Below are 17,271 nucleotides of genomic sequence, written 5' to 3'. Positions count from 1 at the left end.
TGAGAATAGTGAATCTGTTTCCCTAAATTAAGTATTCTCACACCTTCTTGTCAACTGTCTAAATGGGCCATCTTGATTATCACTACAAAAGTTTTATTTCTCCTACTGAAAATAGCTCATCTTAACTAATTAGCCTCTTAGTTTTATAGTAACTTCCCACTTATCTCTGGGTGTGGGTGTTCCCTTCTATGCATCCAATGAAGTGAGCTGTAGTTCACGAAAGCTTATGCGCTAATAAATTTCAGAGTAGCAGCCATGTTAGTCTGTATTCACAAAAAGAAAAGTAGTATGTGTGGCACCTTAGAGACTAACCAATTTATTTAAGCATAAGCTTTCCTGAGCTACAGCTCACTTCATCATTAGTCTCTAAGGTGCCACAAGTACTCCTGTTCTTGTTCCTACTCAAGAGATCTTGGAGTCATTGTGAATAGTTCTCTGAAAACATCTGCAGCAGCAGTCAAAAATGTTAGGCACCCTTAGGAAATGGATAAATAAGAGGGAAATATGACACTGTATCAGGGGTGGGCAAACTTTTTGGCTCGAGGGCCACATCTGGGTTGTGCAACTGTATGGAGGGCTGGGTAGGGAAGGTTTGTGCCTCCCCAACCAGCATGGCCCCTGCCCCCTATCCACCCCCTCCCACTTCCTACCCCCTGACTGCCCCCTTCAGAACCGCTGACCCATCCAACCCCCCCTGCTCCTTGACCCCTGACTGCCCTGACCCTCTAACCACACCCCTGCCATCTGACAGTTCTTCTGGGACTCCCACTCCTGTCCAACCCCCTGACCACCTCCACCCCATCCAACCACCCCATGCTACTTGTCCCCGACTGCCCCTCCAGACCCTCTGCCCCTTATCCAACCCCTCCCTGCCCCCTTACCAGCCACCAGAGCCAGCCACGCCACCACGCTGCCTGGCAGGAGCGGCGGGTCAGAGCACTGGTGGCATGGCGCGATGAGGGTGTGGGTGTTGAGGGCTAGTCTCCCTGGTTGGGAGCTCAGGGGCCGGGCAGGATGGTCTTGCGGGCCAGATGTGGCCTGCGGGCTGTAGTTTGCCCACCTCTGCTCTATATAAATCCATGGTATGCCCACACCTTGAATACGGTGCAGTATTGGTTGCCTCATCTCAAAAAAGATGCATTAGAATTGGAAAAGGTACAGAGAAGGGCAACAAAAATGATTAAGGGTATGGAACAGCATTAAAAAGATGGGCTATTCATCTTGGAAAATATTACTGAGGGGGGATAAGATAGAGGTCTATAAAATCATGACTGGTGTGGAGAAAGTAAATAAGGAAGTGTTTATGACGCAAGAACTAAGAGTCACAAATGAAATTAATAGGCAGCAGGTTTAAAACAAAAGGAAGAAAGAACTTTACACAATCAACCTGTGGAACTCATCATCCAGGGAAAGTAGGATCAGATGCCCTGATATTAGGGGCTTTGCCTTATATAGGTAACCTATTACCCTCTGGACCAATTTTTCATACGTGCTATCTGGACATCCCTACCAGGGGATGTTCTGAAGGCTGAAACCATAATGGGGATCAAAAAATGGATAGATAAGTTCATGTTGGATAGGTCTATTGATGGCTATTGCCCAAGATGGATGGCGATGCAACCCTATGTTCTGAGTGTCCATAGTCTCTGACTGCCAAAAGCTGGGAGTGGATGATGGGATGGATGACTCCCTGTTCTGTTCATTCCCTCTGAAGCACCTGGCACTGGCCACTGTCAGAAGAAGAATACTGGGTCAGATAGACCATTGCTCTGACCCAGTATGTCCATTCTTATGTTAATACAGATATTCCACTCGTATAGAATTGCAGTAGAAATATAGGCAGGCTGTAATTCCTTGAGTTTGAAATTCAGGTACTAGCAAAACATACCTACTTTTGGAGGCGGTGTAGAAGCACCATAATCTTGCATGGTCGCGATCAGGTCTGGAGCAGTGCATCTTATTTCAAAGACATCAACAGTGTCTTACCCGGGTGCAGAGACACTGCTGTATTGATGGCTGAGAAGAGGCAAAATCAGGCATTCATTTGTTTCCATTTCTCATCCTACAACAGTTGATGGTGTCTAGCAGTGAACTGTTTCTCCATTAAAAAGAAAAGGAGGACTTGTGGCACCTTAGAGACTAACAAATTTATTAGAGCATAAGCTTTCGTGAGCTACAGCTCACTTCATCGGATGCTACTCTGAAACCTGTTTTTCCACTGTATAATATTCATTTACAAGCTTACAAATAGCATCCTTTCGAACTGACTTTCTTTCCCCAGTTGGCAGGCATTGATTCCCACCCCTTTGTATTTCTAACTGATTTGATATTAGCATAGATTTACTTGTTTGTGTATTAGGAGCATTCATGATGTCAGCACAGCTCTGAGAAGTGTTTTAAGTTATTTGTTGCTGTAAAGATAGTAGGGGGAGCTCACAACATTTTTAAAGTCATGTAAAAATAGTGGTTTTAATTCCTCAGAGAAGTAATGAACACTAGGTAATACATAATCAGAATTCAGAGAACCTTGCCCCTCAGATTACAATCTTTTTAAGGCTAGTTTTATCTTGATATTGTTCACTGTTACTGCACTTTATATTGGAGGTGAACCTTAAAAAGACAAGATAAAACATTTTAACAGGAATGATGCAATACTGTACTTTTAACACTACCAATTACTTTACTTGTTAAGTAATTTAGATTATATTTTAACAGGTTTGCAAAGAATAGAATTTTTTCATAAATTTTGGTTTTTAAAAATGTAAACAAAAAGTTATTTTAAAAGAATTTCAGCATGTTTTGAATGATGAAGAAACCCAAACACAGAAGCATTGTGCTGGAGCATTGTTTCCAGAACGTGACACTGACCAGTTTGGTTTTATTGAATATGACTGAAGTGCAAAAAATAAACATCTGAAATGATGGATTCAAATGTCAATTTTACAGGGTGCTGAGATTTTGAGTGCTGGGCCTTCAAAATCGGCACAGCACAGCTGTGGTTGGGTCCAGCTGCTGCTACTACTGTATGTAGTCTCAAGAACACAGGGAGGAATCTTGGAAATACAATACCTTTTCAGATCAGCTCACATCAGCTTTAATGAACAAAAAAGAAGAATCATTCAGCAGCGGGATAAATCATAACTTTTAACATAAAAGGAACTGTTGCATCATGGCATATGGCGCAAGAAAACAGTACACAGTTAATGATTAACTATAACCATGGTCACATGAAAGAAACTGTCCAGTTGGCACTATGCTGTATACTGTGGCTACTCAGACCCACACAGTAATGGCATGAATAGAATCAGATCCTTCTATTCTGAAAGCACAGAGCCTACTATGTGAGCTAGAGGCAACTTTTCCATAGCTGGTAGCACTGTAGGGCCTATGACTCACTTGAGCTAGTTTGATTCCAGTAAGTACCCACCCTAGCTTGTGGCAATAGGTAATGACAAATGTGTAGAATACTTTTGCACTACTTGTCCCTGACCCCAGCAGCGAGCAGCAGATTTGCAGTTTAAATGAACAAAGTGCCTACAGTGTAGCAGTGCCAGGCCAGCTATTTGATCTCAAGATAGAAACAGAGAAAGTATTAAAAAAGGCCATGCACCAATGCAAACAAAAGGCCACCCCAACATAGGTACCAGTCTGGGCCATAGTAACTGAGATGGACGCAGGGTGTCATAGACAGGGGCTAGGTTTCCCTGACCTAGGGCTTGAGGCTAATACAAAAAGTAAACTCTGTACTGCCCAGCAGCAAACAGGGTTCCAATCAAGAAGGGGATAGTCCAGGAAATTAAGAGGTGGAAAATTCAAAACTGAAAAAAGGACATTTTTTTTCATGACTTGTACCTAGACTGTAGAATGCATTGCCACAGGCATCAGAAGCCAAACACTTAGCAAGATTCAAAGAGGAATCGGACATTTATCTGGATAGCAAAAATACCTAGTAAGAAGAGTTAATGCTAGCAAAAATATAGGAAGAGATATTAAATCTCATGCTTCAGGGCTTAAGCCTGGCTCTGTTAGGGATTAGGAGGTTTGTTGCACCTCCCTCAGAAACGTGTTGCTGCTACTGTCAGAGACAGGATATTGAACTAGATCAGAGGTTTTCAAACTGTGGGGTGCAGATCAATGTTCGCTCTAATTTTTGACAGGCCATGTGTGCAAAAAATTTCTTCTGTGCAAATTTTTGTGCTTCTGTGCAAATTTTTGTGCATGCAGTGTTTCGCTGTGTGCGCAGGGTTTAGGATCTGTGTGTGCACAGACATGCGCACAGCTTAGAGGGAACAGTGGTGCAGAGGAACATCCAGGAGATTCAAGTGGCAATCCCAGGTGACTTGGGCTTCAGCCCCATAGAATCATAGATGCGGCAGGGCTCATGGAGGGAGCGCCTCCTCCACCCCACCTCACTTCTTTTTGTCTGGGTTGGAGAGGGGCACAACCAAAAATTGTAACTCAAAGGGAGGACTCAGCTCAAAAAGTTTGAAAACTGCTGCACTAGATGCAGTATAGGTCTGATCTAATGTAGCACAGTTCCTGTGTTCCTGTCATAGCTGCCAAGATTTGTGTGACTCTAAGTGTAACATTTCTTACCAGTGGTAGTCACTATCTCCCACATGACCCCTGAGCAATGCGCAAAGGCCACAGCTGAGCTTTCTCCCCAAATCTTGCCAGTTCCAACCCATTGGGTGCACTAAGCAGGGATATTTTGTGTCCCCCAACACATACTAATAATTAATAGGGGGCCCCCTTGAGCTGGCAGGGCAAATTGCTTAGCCTGCTTATGCCTAGCACCAGCTCTGCTCACAGTGGGCCACACCTATTTCTGCTGCTGGGGGAGATCCCATGGGGGAAATTGGGATATTAGTGATTTTTTTCTGACAAGCAAGAAAGGTCACAAATGGGGCTGCACAACATTTCCCTTCCACCTGAAGTTAGTTAGTGGTCCCCCTAACTTGGTATATTAGGAAACCCTTGGCCAATGTTGGGGGCATGGAATGAGATGATGGGCTCTTTACTCATCCCCCAGTGCTAGGGAGAGGTGATGCCAAACATTCCCCTTCTCCCTGCTGCAGCAGTGACCAAGAGAAAAGGAAGAACCCTGAGTAATGGCAAAGTTGCAGACAGAGGGGAGGGGTGACATGATATAGGAGGTTGGCTGAGTTTATGGGGCAGCTCAGCTTTAAGCAGCTGATACACCACTAGCTGATAGGATGATAACCATTATTGGAGAGAGGGTGCCTCTACACACCACTTGTTAGCTATGAGTCTGCCTCATATTGGGAGAGGGAAAAGATCAGGGGGGGTCAGCTCTCTTTCCCCCCATAGTAGAGGTATGGGTAGGAGTGGAGAGGAAGGTCTCAGTTCTGAGGGGCTGGAGGAAGATGGGAAGTGGACTCAGTCCCTCTCTCTCTCAAAGGTTAGAGTGTGTGTGTGTAAGCTCTATACCTCTTCCTCCATCCCTTCCATCACAGTGGAGGAGAAGGGACTTTGTTCCTTCCTCCCAGGGGCAATGGGAAGAAGCTATGTGGAAGAGCTCAGCCCATGACAGCTGGGCGGGATTCTCTTTCTTCCCCCTCCTCAGCAGTGAGGATACTCCTGGGGGACTTCTGCACCACTGCATGCACGCAGAATTCATGTCCTGCTTCCCTGCAGAAAATGACAGGGAAACAAAAGGAAGCTACAAGAGCAGTCATATGCTCCTCCCTAGCAGCACAGGTGCATGGTTTCTGGCACTCTGAGCAGCTGGTGGAGAGGTAAACTACTGGGGAGGGGCAGGGCTGGGGACACCCATGGGCACAGTTTTATGGGTGCTACTGCCTCCCAAACAGAGGTGAGGCATGGGGGGGGGGAGTCATGCAGGGTCACATACCAATGCCCCACGCCTTTTCTGCAAGTATCAAGCTGCCCGGATGAGAGAGGGCACTGCTTGGGCTAGCTGACTCTGCAGCTGGATGCCGCCTCTTGGGTCCTAATGCTGGTCATGCTCCCCTTCTATGTGTGCTGGGAGCCATCCTGTTTTCTGTACAAGGGTGAGTGCCCGTGGTGAGGCAGGGCAAGGTAGAGCGGGGTGGTGGGTGGGGGGAAGAGGAAGCAGGAGGGGATTGGGCAAGGGGAGGGGGATGTTGGAGTGAGGGGAGAGGGATAGGGGCAGGGGATGGAGAGGAGAGGAAGGGGATGGGGCAGTGGGATGGTGGCAAAGAAGGGGTAGGAAATAGCGGGAGAAGCGGGAACCAGCATATGTCCCCTCAACAGCAGTAGGGGCTCCTCCATTAAGTAGGCCCATCAAACCCTCACCCCGACAAACTCCACCCACCCTGCACCTGGACCACTCTGATGAGCCCCCCCTGCCCAGACGCCTACCCCACTGAGCCCCAACCAGATGCACCTAGACTCACCACTGAGCCCCCCACACCAAATCTCCCCTGCTGAACCCCAAACACCTTCACCTGGATCCCCTTGCAGAGTCCCATTGCCCCAGAATCCCCCGCCCCAAGGAGCCCCTGTCCATCCAGATCCCCCACTGAGCCGCCCACACCCAGACTGTCCCACACAGAACCCTCTCACCTCAGACCTGAATCCCCCCACACTAAGTCCCTCCACACTTGTATCCTGCTGGGCTGGGCCCGCTTGTCCACACCTGGTGTGCCTGGCATAGAGGCGCCAGGGTGTTTCTGGGGTAGGCCCAGCCCCTTGTGCTGTGTCAGGGTTGGGTGCAGCCTTACTGACAAGTCCCTGTCCTGGGCGTGAGGAGGCTGCAGGGTGATCTCTCACCTGCTTGCAGCCAGTGGCCTGTGCTGCCCACTGCCATGCTTGAGTCTCCACATTTACTGACAAATAAATGTTGCAGAACTTTAAAATATTGTGGGCAGAAATTTTTAATTTTTTGGCACATAATTCCCTCAGGAATAAGGAGCAGGAGCTGAGGGCTCTCCTGGAGGAGGTGCTGCCTGTCTGAAGTGAGTCCCTAACTCACTGTGAGACCAGATGGGCTAGTCTCACTGGGGCAGCAGTAGCCTCTCCTTAGGGCCCCCTGTAGAAAGCAGATGGGGAGCTGGCCAGCTGGTTGACTCCAGAAGCCTTCAAAGGGAAGGCTGAGGGAAAAGGCCATTTGCCTCCTTGAAGACCAACAGTGAAGCCTGGGGGCATTGAGGGCATGGAAGAAGGGGGCTGTGGCAGCAGGAGAGGAATAAAGAAGACCTGATCTGTGATGGCCAAGGATTCACAGAATCCAAAGCCAGAAGGGGTCATTGTGATCGTCTAGTGTAACCACCAGCACAGGCCATAGAACTTCCCCAAAATAACTCCTAGAGTATCTTTCACAAAAACATCTAGTCTTGATTTAAAAATTGTCATTGATGGATACTCCACTTGACCCTTGGTAAATTGTTACAATGGTTAATTACTCTCACTGTCAATAATTTACACCTTATGTCCAGTCCAATTTTGTCTAACTTCCAGCCATTGGATGGTGTTATATCTTTGTCAGCTAGATTGAAGATCATCATCATCATGTTCCCATTACACCTCTGGCATTTAAGGCAGCAACGAAGCTCCTCCACTCCTGTCTGTTTCTGGCAAGTCTTTCAATGGGTTCCCAGCTGTGCTCCAGGTTTTTCACCTCAGCTTCCACAGCTCTTCACCATGTTGTTTTTGGGCTGCCTCGTTTTCACTTGCCCTGAGGTGTCCATCTGGTGATGGAATCAGTTTCCATTCAAAGCACATGGCCAATCCATCTCCTGGCAATGATGGTGCTCATACCTTTTTGGCTGCGTGAATACATCTTGGTTTGAGATTGTTCTGGGTCAAAAGATACAGAGGATTTTTCTGAGGCAGGCTATATGGAATGAAGACAGTTTGAACATGTCATACTTTCTCATTCCCCAGTATTCTGCACTATAGTGTTGAAATTATGCAGCTCTGATAAATCTTGACTTTGATTTTAGTGTTGTGTTTTGATAATTTCCAGACTGTATTTAAGCTCCTTAAGGTGTTCCTGGCTTTATTGATTCTGTTCCGTATGTCCTGGCTTGTTCCACCGTCCTGGCTGATGGAGCTGCCCAAGTATGTGAATGTTTCTACACTGGTGAGACCATGACCCTCTATCCATACTGGTGATGCCGAGGCAATATTAAAGGTCATCATATCTGTCTTATGGTGGTTGATTTTCAGTCCAATTTGCTGGCTGAATGTGTTGAGTCATGTTTTTTTTCTTGTATATGGTATTGTGTATGTGATAGGAGAACGACATCATTTGAGAAGTCCAGGTCTTCACATCATTTGAGAAGTCCAGGTCTTCGAGGGATGAGAAGGGTGTCCATTTAATGCCTCTTGGCATGTCTTCTGTTGTATGCCGCTATCAGGGTTCTTTCCCCACTCTGAACTCTAGGGTATAGATGTGGGGACCCGCATGAAAGACCCCCTAAGCTTATTCTTACCAGGTTAGGTTAAAAACTTCCCCAAGGTACAAACTTTGCCTTGTCCTTGAACCGTATGCTGCCACCACCAAGCGTTTTAAATAAAGAACAGGGAAAGAGACCACTTGGAGTCGTCTTCCCCCCCCACAAATATCCCCCCAAGCCCTACACACCCCCTTTCCTGGGGAGGCTTGAGAATAATATCCTAACCAATTGGTTACAAAATCATCAATGACGAAGACCCCTGGATCTTGGAACAATGGAAAAATCAGTCAGGTTCTTAAAAGAAGAATTTTACTAAAAAAAAAAAAGAAAGGTAAAAATCATCTCTGTAAAATCAGAATGGAAAATACTTTACAGGGGTATTCAGATTCAAAACACAGAGGATCCCCCTCTGGGAAAAACCTTAAAGTTACAGAAAACAGGAATAAACCTCCCTCTTAACACAGGGAAAATTCACATAAAGATAAACTAATCCGCCTTGCCTGGCTTACCTATACTGGTTGCAGTATTGGAGACTTGGATTAGGATGGGTTGGAGAAGATGGATTTCTGTCTGGCCTCTCTCAGTCCCAAGAGAGAACAACCATGTAAACAAAGAGCACAAACAAAAGCCTTCCCCCCAAGATTTGAAAGTATTTTGTCCCCTTATTGGTCCTTTGGGTCAGGTGCCAGCCAGGTTAAATGAGCTTCTTAACCCTTTACAGGTAACAGGATGTTGCCTCTGGCCAGGAGGGATTTTATAGCACTGTAAACAGAAAGGTGGTTACCCTTCACTTTATATTTATGACAGCCGCATTACCCAGTTGATGGCAACGTTGAAGAGGATTGCAGACATGACACCCCCTCACGTATTCCTGTTTTAACTTCAAAACTGAGCTCACTGTAATCAACACTGCATGTAAAGTTGGACTAGAAGCTTTTTGACAAAGTTGATTATAGAGAGGGATTCCATATGCCCACAGAATGCGCCATAGGCCTTCTCAAAGTCTATGAATGTAGAGCTGCCTTGCTATTCTAAGCTTTGTTCTATTATGTTTCACAGAGTGAAGATCCACACCCTTTCTGAAAACCGGCTTGCTCTTTTTGAGAATGCTACCAGCTACCTCTGATACTCGCTGGGCTATGATCTTACAGGATACCTTGCTGGGCTATGATCTTACACGTTACCTTAGCTACCTTGCTAAGCCCCTTATTAAATAGCTGTTCTCCATGTACATAGGTATAGACCGTGATCACCTCACCCTCAACCTTATCTTTGCTAAAGGAAGGGGAAGGGCAGGAACACCTGGAGTAGAAGAAACGTTCAGGAAGATGGGGTGGGGGGGGGAGCCCCTGGAGAAAATATCGCTGCAGGAGAAGTGGAAGGCGGGATGGCAGCGTACGGTATATGGGTATTGTAGCAGACCAAGGGGCTTGTGAACATTGACTGGATCACGGGGGAGGGGGGGGCGGGCTAGGAGCAGCGTGTGGGACAAAGGGAAGCTCCAGTACTCTTCCCGAAGGGGCTTTTGCATCTTTGCTGCTCCCACAGTGCAGCAGCAGCTGCTTTGTATACCCCCTCCCATGTCGGGGACTTAAAGGTCCAGCCCCATAACACTCCCCAGCGCTCTTACGATTCCCAAAACAAAATGGCTTCCAGGCGGCCACAGCACACTGGATTGCGACGGCGGGCGCCCTTTCCTGTTTGCGCATGCGCGGGTTTCATGTCGTCGCCGGTGCCGCCATTTTGTGTGTGGCCTCTGGGGCCGACCGGCGTTGAGTGGGATGCTGCGGGGAAGCGATGAAAGGAGGCCGCCAGCGCGGGAGGAGGCGTCTGCCTCCGCCTCCTATTCGGGCCGCTGTTCTTCCTCGTCCGGGACGGAGCACCTGCCCCGCTACCATTTCGGGCTGCTGCAAACCCCGCTGAGCACGGCGGGCAGCGCCGGCGGCCGCTCGGGCGGTGGAGCGGAGCCGGCCGGCCCCCCGCGACAGGCAGACTCCCTCGGCAGGCGCCTCACCCCGGGGCCGCAGCCGTTCTCTGCGGCAGCAGGAGGTGGGGAGCAGTGGGGGTTGGACGAACCCCGACACGCCCTGCGCGAGCTGCCGGGCCCTCTGTACGGGGTCGTCTGAGCAGCCTAGAGCCCTAGATGGAGATCGGCCCCCCTCCCGCGGTGCCCTCCCTGGCCACCAGCCCACCCAGGCCCACCGCTGCTCCTGGGAAGGGTTAACGGGAATCTGTAACCCCAGGGCATCAGTGTTACACAGCTTCCTGCATCCACGTGTATCCCGTCCCTGAACCATCTCTGTCCCATCGGCCCTGAACAGTTAGACGGGCTGCCTGTGTAAGGAAGATGCTCTTCTCCTTTTGATGGAGTTGGAACTGCAGCTCCAATTAAAGTCTCCTTTGACAGCAATACTCAGATCTCCCATAATGAGAAGAAAGTGGGGAGATGTGATATTGCTAATGTTAAAATAAACATATAAATAAGAAAAACAGTTTGCTTTCTAAACCCATCAAAAATTCCTTCACATTTTCAAAATTTGCTTCACAGTTTACTTTTAATTACCTAAAATGGTTGGGGTAAGGAAGAATTAACAGTATCAGATAAAGTCCTCAGCTGATTCAATAAAACCTCTTTCCTTGCAGGAAGTAGCCTCATCATTTAAAGGGTCTGGTCTGTGCATGCTTTTTGTACTGGTATAACTATTTTAGTTAGAGGTGTAAATTTTTAATCAAAATAGTTACACTGGCACAACCTCTAGGTTGTGGACACTGTTATGCCAGTATAAAGTATACTGTTATCTCAGTAGAGCTTAGTCCCGTTCCCTTAGGGAAGCACATTTTATACCAGTGTATCTGTGAGATGGTAGTACTATTTTAACGATGCTAGTATAGTTAAAATGATGCAGTTTCATGTAGATAAGCCCTTATAGCCTGTTCCCACAAGCCCTATCTTGATGGGTCAGAAAGGTGTCATTTTCAGTTGTATTAGCTCAGTAAATCTAACATGACTGAAAAGCCCTTTTAATGTTTTTAAAAATGTAGTCTAACAATTTTTAGGGCTGTCAAGCGATCAAAAAAATTAATTGTGATTAATCATGCAATTAATCGCACTGTTAAACATTAATAGAATACTGTTTAAATATTTTTGAATGTTTTCTACATTTTCAAATACATTGATTTCAATTACAACACAGAATACAAAGTGTACAGTGCTCACTTTATATATATTTTTGATTACAAGTATTTGCACTGTTAAAAAACAAAGGAAAAAGTATTTTTCAATTCACCTAATACAAGTACTGTAGTGCAATCGCTTTATCATGAAAGTTGAACGTACAGATGTAAAATTATGTACAAAAAACCCTGCATTCAAAAATAAAACAATTTAAAACTGTAGAGGCTGCAGGTCCTACTTCTTGTTCAGCCAATTGCTCAGACAGACACATTTATTTACATTTGCAGGAGATAATGCTGCCTGCTTCTTGTTACAGTGTCACCTAAAAGTGAGAACAGGTGTTCCATGGAACTGTTGTAGCTGGCATCGCAAGATATTTACATGCCAGGGGCACTAAAGACTCAATGTCCCTTCATGCTTCAACCACCATTCCAAGGGACATGGGTCCATGCTGATGACAGGTTCTGCTCGATAACAATCCAAAGCAGTATGGACCAATGCATGTTCATTTCTGTTATCTGAGTCAAATGTCACCAGCAGAAGGTTGTTTTTCTTTTTTGGTGGTTTGGGTTCTGTAGTTTCTGCATCAGTGTGTTGCTCTTTTAAGACTTCTGTTTAGCATATCGTGTATGTAAATACCTTGCAATGCCGACTACAAAAGTGCCTGTTCTCACTTTCTGGTGACATTGTAAATAAGAAGAGGACACCATTATCTCCTGTAAATGTAAACAAACTTGTTTGTCTCTTAGTGATTGGCTGAAAAAGAAGTAGGACCGAGTGGACCTGTAGGTTCTGATGTTTTACATTGTTTTCTTTTTGAATGCAGTTATGGAACAAAAAAAAAATCTACATTTGTAAATTGCATTTTCACAACAGAGATTGCACTACAATACTTGTAGGGGGTGAATTGAAAAATACTATTTCTTTTGTTTATCATTTTTACAGTGCAAATATTTATAAAAAGTATACACTTTGATTTCAGTTAGAACACAGAATACAATATATATGAAAATGTCCAAAATATTGTATAAATTTCAATGGGTATTGTTTGACAGTGCAATTCAAACTGTGATTTAATAGCAATTAATTTTTTTAATGGTAATTAATTTTTTTGAGTTAATCGCATGAGTTAACTGCGATTAATCGACTGCCCTAATAATTTTGCAGTTGTGTTAAGCTACTCCCCGCTAATGCAATTGAAAACCATACTCTTTTTGGCCATCAAGACAGGGCCATAAAAGCCATGATAAAACTCCTGTTGGCTTCAGTGGTACAGGTTTTGGTCCTTGAGGCTGAACAACTTGGAGCCCAGCATGTGTGCTGAGCCCCCACCCACCACAGCTGATTGCTTTCATTTAGTATGCCCTGTAGCCCATAGTAAAGCTTGGAGTACTCCATATTCTGGAGCATATGAGAACACACAAAATGTGTTTGGACTCAGAGCCACCCAAGCTGTACTGTGGATTAGAGTACTGACAGCTGAATATGTGGCAGCTTGCAGGTGCTCAGCAGAGGTAGGGCTCTGGTTTCAGCACAGGTGGGGAGGAGGGTTATGGTGTATACCATTAAATGGGAGGTGCATGGCCAGCCAAGTACCAGTGATCAAAGTTCAAAGCACTCGTGCTGATATATATACATTGAGTATCGTTAAAAAGTCAACATTTACGGTTTACCTAATATCTTTTTGAGATACCTCACCTATTTTCTTGTATGTGGAATGGGAATGTTGTGCTGGCTTGTGTGGAGGTGTAGGAGCCCATGACACAATTTGCTGTAGTGTTGTCTAACTTCCCCTTGCCTCAATGTGCAGGATTATGTTAATAGATTAGAACACTAGGGTCAAAGATTATTTAATGGAAACTATTGAAGATCATACAGAGGTACTTCAAGCCTATATGAGTAATACTGTGGGTGCCATTTAAAAAATCAACTGATACTGTACAGCAGTTGGTATACTGCAGGAACAACTGTTTATAGGAAATATTATGGTTACTCCAAGGATTAAGGACTAGTGAATGTCAAGTACTCTAATGGTATTTCAGTCATAGTATTTTGTGATCAAGATTTCTATTACATAAATGTGGTGGTGTAAACTGTATTTTTGTGCCAACCATCTGGAAATAATTTCAAGAAATCCATTAGGCATTTAGCTGTTTCTAAGTGCAATGTATTAGAGACCAATGTACCATATTTTCAAAAAATATTATAGGATACAATGATGTTTTCTTTTACAGACCTTGTTATGTTAATGCTTTTTTTTTTTTTTACATTTAATGCAGACTTCAGATATGAGAAAACATATTCTTGCTTTATTTAACACAAGATGGATCAAAAATTGTAAATCTAATTTCAGATGGTTCTTTGCTTTCCTGTATTTTGGTGCATTTATGTCAAGGTTCCTCCCCCACTCTGAACTCTAGGGTACAGATGTGGGGACCTGCGTGAAAAACCTCCTAAGATTATCTTTACCAGCTTAGGTCAAAACTTCCCCAAGGTACAAAATATTCCACCCGTTGTCCTTGGACTGGCCGCTACCACCACCAAACTAATACTGGTTACTGGGGAAGAGCTGTTTGGACGCGTCTTTCCCCCCAAAATACTTCCCAAAACCTTGCACCCCACTTCCTGGACAAGGTTTGGTAAAAAGCCTCACCAATTTGCCTAGGTGACTACAGACCCAGACCCTTGGATCTTAAGAACAATGAACAATCCTCCCAACACTTGCACCCCCCACTTTCCTGGGAAATGTTGGATAAAAAGCCTCACCAATTTGCATAGGTGACCACAGACCCAAACCCTTGGATCTGAGAACAATGAAAAAGCATTCAGTTTTCTTACAAGAAGACTTTTAATAAAAATAGAAGTAAATAGAAATAAAGAAATCCCCCCTGTAAAATCAGGATGGTAGATATCTTACAGGGTAATTAGATTAAAAAAACATAGAGAACCCCTCTAGGCAAAAACCTTAAGTTACAAAAAAGATACACAGACAGAAATAGTTATTCTATTCAGCACAATTCTTTTCTCAGCCATTTAAAGAAATCATAATCTAACACATACCTAGCTAGATTACTTACTAAAAGTTCTAAGACTCCATTCCTGGTCTATCCCCGGCAGAAACCCAGCATATAGACAGACACACAGACCCTTTGTTTCTCTCCCTCCTCCCAGCTTTTGAAAGTATCTTCAAAAAGAAAAGGAGTACTTGTGGCACCTTAGAGACTAACCAATTTATTTGAGCATGAGCTTTCGTGAGCTACAGCTCACTTCATCGGATGCATACCCTGGAAACTGCAGCAGACTTTATATATACACAGAGAATATGAAACAATACCTCCTCCCACCCCACTGTCCTGCTGGTAATAGCTTATCTAAAGTGATCATCAGGTTAGGCCATTTCCAGCACAAATCCAGGTTTTCTCTCCCTCCACCCCCCCACACAAATTCACTCTCCTGCTGGTGATAGCCCATCCAAAGTGACAACTCTTTACACAATGTGCATGATAATCAAGTTAGGCCATTTCCTGCACAAATCCAGGTTCTCTCACTCCCTCACCCCCCTCCAAAAACCCACCCCCATACATACACAAACTCACTCTCCTGCTGGTAATAGCTCATCCAAACTGACCACTCTCCAAGTTTAAATCCAAGTTAAACCAGAACATCTGGGGGAGGGGGGGTAGGAAAAAACAAGAGGAAATAGGCTACCTTGCATAATGACTTAGCCACTCCCAGTCTCTATTTAAGCCTAAATTAATAGTATCCAATTTGCAAATGAATTCCAATTCAGCAGTTTCTCGCTGGAGTCTGGATTTGAAGTTTTTTTGTTTTAAGATAGCGACCTTCATGTCTGTGATTGCGTGACCAGAGAGATTGAAGTGTTCGCCAACTGGTTTATGAATGTTATAATTCTTGACATCTGATTTGTGTCCATTTATTCTTTTACGTAGAGACTGTCCAGTTTGACCGATGTACATGGCAGAGGGGCATTGCTGGCACATGATGGCATATATCACATTGGTGGATGTGCAGGTGAACGAGCCTCTGATAGTGTGGCTGATGTTATTAGGCCCTGTGCTGGTGTCCCCTGAATAGATATGTGGGCACAATTGGCAACAGGCTTTGTTGCAAGGATAAGTTCCTGGGTTAGTGGTTCTGTTGTGTGGTATGTGGTTGTTGGTGAGTATTTGCTTCAGGTTGCGGGGCTGTCTGTAGGCAAGGACTGGCCTGTCTCCCAAGATTTCTGAGAGTGTTGGGTCATCCTTTAGGATAGGTTGTAGATCCTTAATAATGCGTTGGAGGGGTTTTAGTTGGGGGCTGAAGGTGACGGCTAGTGGCGTTCTGTTATTTTCTTTGTTAGGCCTGTCCTGTAGTAGGTAACTTCTGGGAACTCTTCTGGCTCTATCAATCTGTTTCTTTACTTCTGCAGGTGGGTATTGTAGTTGTAAGAAAGCTTGACAGAGATCTTGTAGGTGTTTGTCTCTGTCTGAGGGGTTGGAGCAAATGCGGTTGTATCGCAGAGCTTGGCTGTAGACGATGGATCGTGTGGTGTGGTCAGGGTGAAAGCTGGAGGCATGCAGGTAGGAATAGCGGTCAGTAGGTTTCCGGTATAGGGTGGTGTTTATGTGACCATTGTTTATTAGCACTGTAGTGTCCAGGAAGTGGATCTCTTGTGTGGACTGGACCAGGCTGAGGTTGGTGGTGGGATGGAAATTGTTGAAATCATGGTGGAATTCCTCAAGGGCTTCACCAACAACCACATACCACACAACAGAACCACTAACCCAGGAACTTATCCTTGCAACAAAGCCCGTTGCCAATTGTGCCCACATATCTATTCAGGGGACACCATCACAGGGCCTAATAACATCAGCCACACTATCAGAGGCTCGTTCACCTGCACATCCACCAATGTGATATATGCCATCATGTGCCAGCAATGCCCCTCTGCCATGTACATTGGTCAAACTGGACAGTCTCTACGTAAAAGAATAAATGGACACAAATCAGATGTCAAGAATTATAACATTCATAAACCAGTCGGAGAACACTTCAATCTCTCTGGTCACGCAATCACAGACATGAAGGTCGCTATCTTAAAACAAAAAAACTTCAAATCCAGACTCCAGCGAGAAACTGCTGAATTGGAATTCATTTGCAAATTGGATACTATTAATTTAGGCTTAAATAGAGACTGGGAGTGGCTAAGTCATTATGCAAGGTAGCCTATTTCCTCTTGTTTTTTCCTACCCCCCCCCCCAGATGTTCTGGTTTAACTTGGATTTAAACTTGGAGAGTGGTCAGTTTGGATGCGCTATTACCAGCAGGAGAGTGAGTTTGTGTGTGTATGGGGGTGGGTTTTTGGAGGGGGGTGAGGGAGTGAGAGAACCTGGATTTGTGCAGGAAATGGCCTAACTTGATTATCATGCACATTGTGTAAAGAGTTGTCACTTTGGATGGGCTATCACCAGCAGGAGAGTGAATTTGTGGGGGGGGGGGGGTGGAGGGTGAGAAAACCTGGATTTGTGCTGGAAATGGCCTAACCTGATGATCACTTTAGATAAGCTTCAGAGTAACAGCCGTGTTAGTCTGTATTCACAAAAAGAAAAGGAGTACTTGTGGCACCAGTCTCTAAGGTGCCACAAGTACTCCTTTTCTTTTTTAGATAAGCTATTACCAGCAGGACAGTGG

General features: G+C 45.1%; 1 protein-coding gene across 1 annotated transcript in view; it reads left to right on the top strand.

The window, feature by feature from the left end:
- Nucleotides 1-10,169: 10,169 nt before the first annotated feature.
- Nucleotides 10,170-17,271, top strand: part of MSH4 (mutS homolog 4) — a 55,175-nt gene continuing 48,073 nt past the window's right edge. The window contains exon 1 of the mRNA XM_077824464.1: nt 10,170-10,454. Within this exon, the coding sequence (XP_077680590.1) occupies nt 10,187-10,454 (268 nt within the window). The 5' untranslated portion in view covers nt 10,170-10,186. The remainder of the gene's footprint in view (nt 10,455-17,271) is intronic.

Source organism: Eretmochelys imbricata, chromosome 8 (assembly GCF_965152235.1).
Source record: "Eretmochelys imbricata isolate rEreImb1 chromosome 8, rEreImb1.hap1, whole genome shotgun sequence".
NCBI classification, from domain to species: Eukaryota; Metazoa; Chordata; order Testudines; family Cheloniidae; genus Eretmochelys; species Eretmochelys imbricata.
Note: the sequence above shows the minus strand (reverse complement) of the source record. Positions and strands in the feature narration are given on the sequence as shown.